The 2,817-nt window shown below is 40.4% G+C and overlaps 2 protein-coding genes across 3 annotated transcripts in view; one reads left to right on the forward strand and one right to left on the reverse strand.

The window, feature by feature from the left end:
* LOC106808831 (translocon-associated protein subunit beta-like) overlaps window positions 1-1,219 on the reverse strand; it is a 9,550-nt gene extending 8,331 nt beyond the window's left edge. Inside the window, exon 1 of the mRNA XM_014811710.1 lies at window positions 1,115-1,219. The gene's annotated coding sequence lies outside the window, so the exon portion shown is untranslated. The remainder of the gene's footprint in view (window positions 1-1,114) is intronic.
* Window positions 1,220-1,302: 83 nt separating this feature from the next.
* The window catches only part of LOC106808829 (clathrin heavy chain 1-like), a 26,546-nt gene continuing 25,031 nt past the window's right edge, over window positions 1,303-2,817 (forward strand). Inside the window, exon 1 of one of the 2 annotated variants that reach the window (XM_014811702.1) lies at window positions 1,303-1,617. In XM_014811702.1, coding sequence (XP_014667188.1) covers window positions 1,576-1,617 — 42 coding nt within the window. In that variant the 5' untranslated portion in view covers window positions 1,303-1,575. The remainder of the gene's footprint in view (window positions 1,618-2,817) is intronic. The other variant, XM_014811701.1, reaches the window with a different exon arrangement.

Consider the following 2,817-nt stretch of genomic DNA (forward strand, 5'->3'; position numbering starts at 1 on the left):
TCCTCAGAGGCACTGGAAATCCTGGACCAGTGCCTACTGACCAGGACCAGTGCTTCCTCAGAGGCACTGGAAATCCTGGACCAGTGCCTACTGACCAGGACCAGTGCTTCCTCAGAGGCACTGGTCCTGCTGGACCAGTGCCTCCAATTATCAGTTTTTCACCCTGTAGTAATAGTATAGATGAGAGCAATACCAAGCCGAGCGAAGGGATAACTTCGTGGCCGAGAGTCACCACCGTGTTTCATGTTATATATTACTATTAGGCAAGTGACTTGTTACCAGCAGTCGTTCTGCACATTTAATAGTTTACCGACTTGGAAATTTTGGCCAGCAAGTTAGCATTTTTGATCCATTGGTCTGACAAGCAAGATGTTCAGTGTACATTACCAAAATTGTTTAGGGGGTCACGTTATTTAGATGCTAGAGTAACCATGCATGCAACCAGCGAATCAAACATGTCAAAAGTCCTCAGCACCATCATGTCAATGAATATGTTTCCCCATGCTGACAACATCACTATTTGCTCTGCCACTGTTAATTTGCATCCTCGACTTGTCAATGTTAAATAAAGAGATAGATAGATAGCTAGAGATAGAGATAGAGCGAGATAGAGAGAGAGAGAGAGAGTGGGTGTGAGTGTGAGAGTGAGTGAGAGTGAGTGAGTGAGACCTGTAAGTGAGTGAATGTTATCTTGCAAATTAATCTATTTACATGGCAGGTTTTTTTTTACTTAATTTTTATTTGTCGTTTACAAAGTTACGTCAATATAACCCAGTCTTAAAATAAGAAATAATAATAACAATAATTACTAAAAGTCAGTGATAATTTGTTTGTCAATAAAAAATTTATTTTACCTAATACAATTATTCATTATATCTGCATTTGCTATAGTTATGACAACTAGCTTAGAAACCTGTAGCAGTAAACGGTCAATTCACCGTTCGCATTTAGTCGCAAGCTCGCTAAAAATCAGCAAACATGAATGTATGGACAGTTTTGTTAGCAGAAATATGATATTACTATTAGTATTACTGTTACACTATAGTTAGACGATAAACGTAAAGCTACGATTGACGTATAAGTTACTCAAATACATTCGTAAACCCATACTTACCTAGTAAGAAGTTTTTAATGGTTAGACAGTATAAAAGCAGCCTAGTAATAGTAAACCTGCTTCACTTCCACCGCCGAGTTGACGACACGTGGAATCGCTGTTCAAGTGTTTAATTCAGCAGCAAGAGCAAGCGGCGCCACCACGTTACAGGGTTAGGAAACTAACCGAATTACACCTTTACCGAGTGCTATTTAAGATTAGCTAGTTTTTGCCACTGACCTGCTAATAATATAATAACTTTTAAAATAAACATTATTTAGTGAATGGCGATTAGTAGTTTGTTTTTATGTTGATAATTAGTCAGCATAAATTGGGACTATTTGCCGGGCGGTAGTTCCTGCTGACGGAGGTCGCCATATTGGAAACTAGTTGGCACATATCTATTTTTCAGTAGCGAAAAGCATCTTAAAACATATTTATTTAATAATATACGTATAGTTTGAATAAGACGTTTACGGGGTATGTCGCAACAGTTTCCAATCCGCTTTCAGGAGCATGTGCAGGTATGTTCCACGTAGTGTTAGAACCGTTATTGTAGTTAAAAGTTTAGCTATATTTCCCTGTTGACATTCATTATAAATCATCATATTAAATGCAGTGGGAGGATACCCGGTAATCCCAGTTACGACCGTTGCTGTTCTGTGTTCAGTGTCACAATATGGACAGTATTCACACCACTACTTACCTGACGCGTTAAATGTCCACAAACTGCGACATTCTACAAGTACACTAAAACGTCTAACTAAAGTTTCATTTATAATTTATAAATATAATTTAAGAAGTTTTTGACTAGGCGTACCTAGTAGTAGTATAGGAGCGTTTAGCGTGACGTCACGTCCAGGTCACGTGTGTAAACATAGCTCTGCTGGTAGGCAAAAGCGGTCGCCTGTGGCTATTTTGTATTGTTTGTTGTGCATGTTGTATTGGTAAGAAATGGTCAGTTACTGCGTTGTAATTTAGGATGTACGGTAGTGAGCGACATCGAATGGGGAAAGGTGTTTCATTTCATAGAATACCTAGTAAATCAAAATATCCAGTGAAACACAATCTAGTAACAGCGTGAGAAACTAGCGGTCGCCCAGTCGCCAGTGGCGATTAGAAAATCTACCGGGCGACTGCTTGCTTGTGTCAGCTGGTCCGGCAGGGCGACTAGATAATCGGCTAGATAATCGCCGCACAGCAGCGAAAAAAATACAGACTTGTAAACGGGAGCGCATAATACGACCCGTTCCTCAACGTAGACGGGGTATTTTAAACATCTAGAGCTGCATGAACTCCCTCAACGCATGATTCGCCACACGAACAAAAACTCGCGCCGGTCTAAGAAATCGATTGCGGCTGGCATGTAGCGCAGCCCAGTGTTTTTATGCATAACAATAAGTTTTTATATCGCAGGGGTTATCGTGGGGAGTGAGGGCACGACCAGTGACACCTGACACGCACGTAATCAATGCTGTTAATTGAATTCGTCACTTTTCATGTGCACTATTGGAAAGTGGAATGTGGAAAGTGGACTATTTTTATTCAGTTAGATATCTAGAAGCAATGTAAACTGTATATACTTAAAGATTCTAGGCACTTGTAACTTTTCGGATGTGCGGCAGCATTGATCTATGCATGGGGGTACCGTGGACTGGGGAGGAGAAAAACGAAAGTAAAAGCTTGCCCAGAAGCTCCCGGCATTCCTAGAGATACCAGTACAA

The sequence above is a fragment of the Priapulus caudatus genome, unplaced genomic scaffold, assembly GCF_000485595.1.
Source record: "Priapulus caudatus unplaced genomic scaffold, Priapulus_caudatus-5.0.1 Scaffold308, whole genome shotgun sequence".
NCBI classification, from domain to species: domain Eukaryota; kingdom Metazoa; phylum Priapulida; class Priapulimorpha; order Priapulimorphida; family Priapulidae; genus Priapulus; species Priapulus caudatus.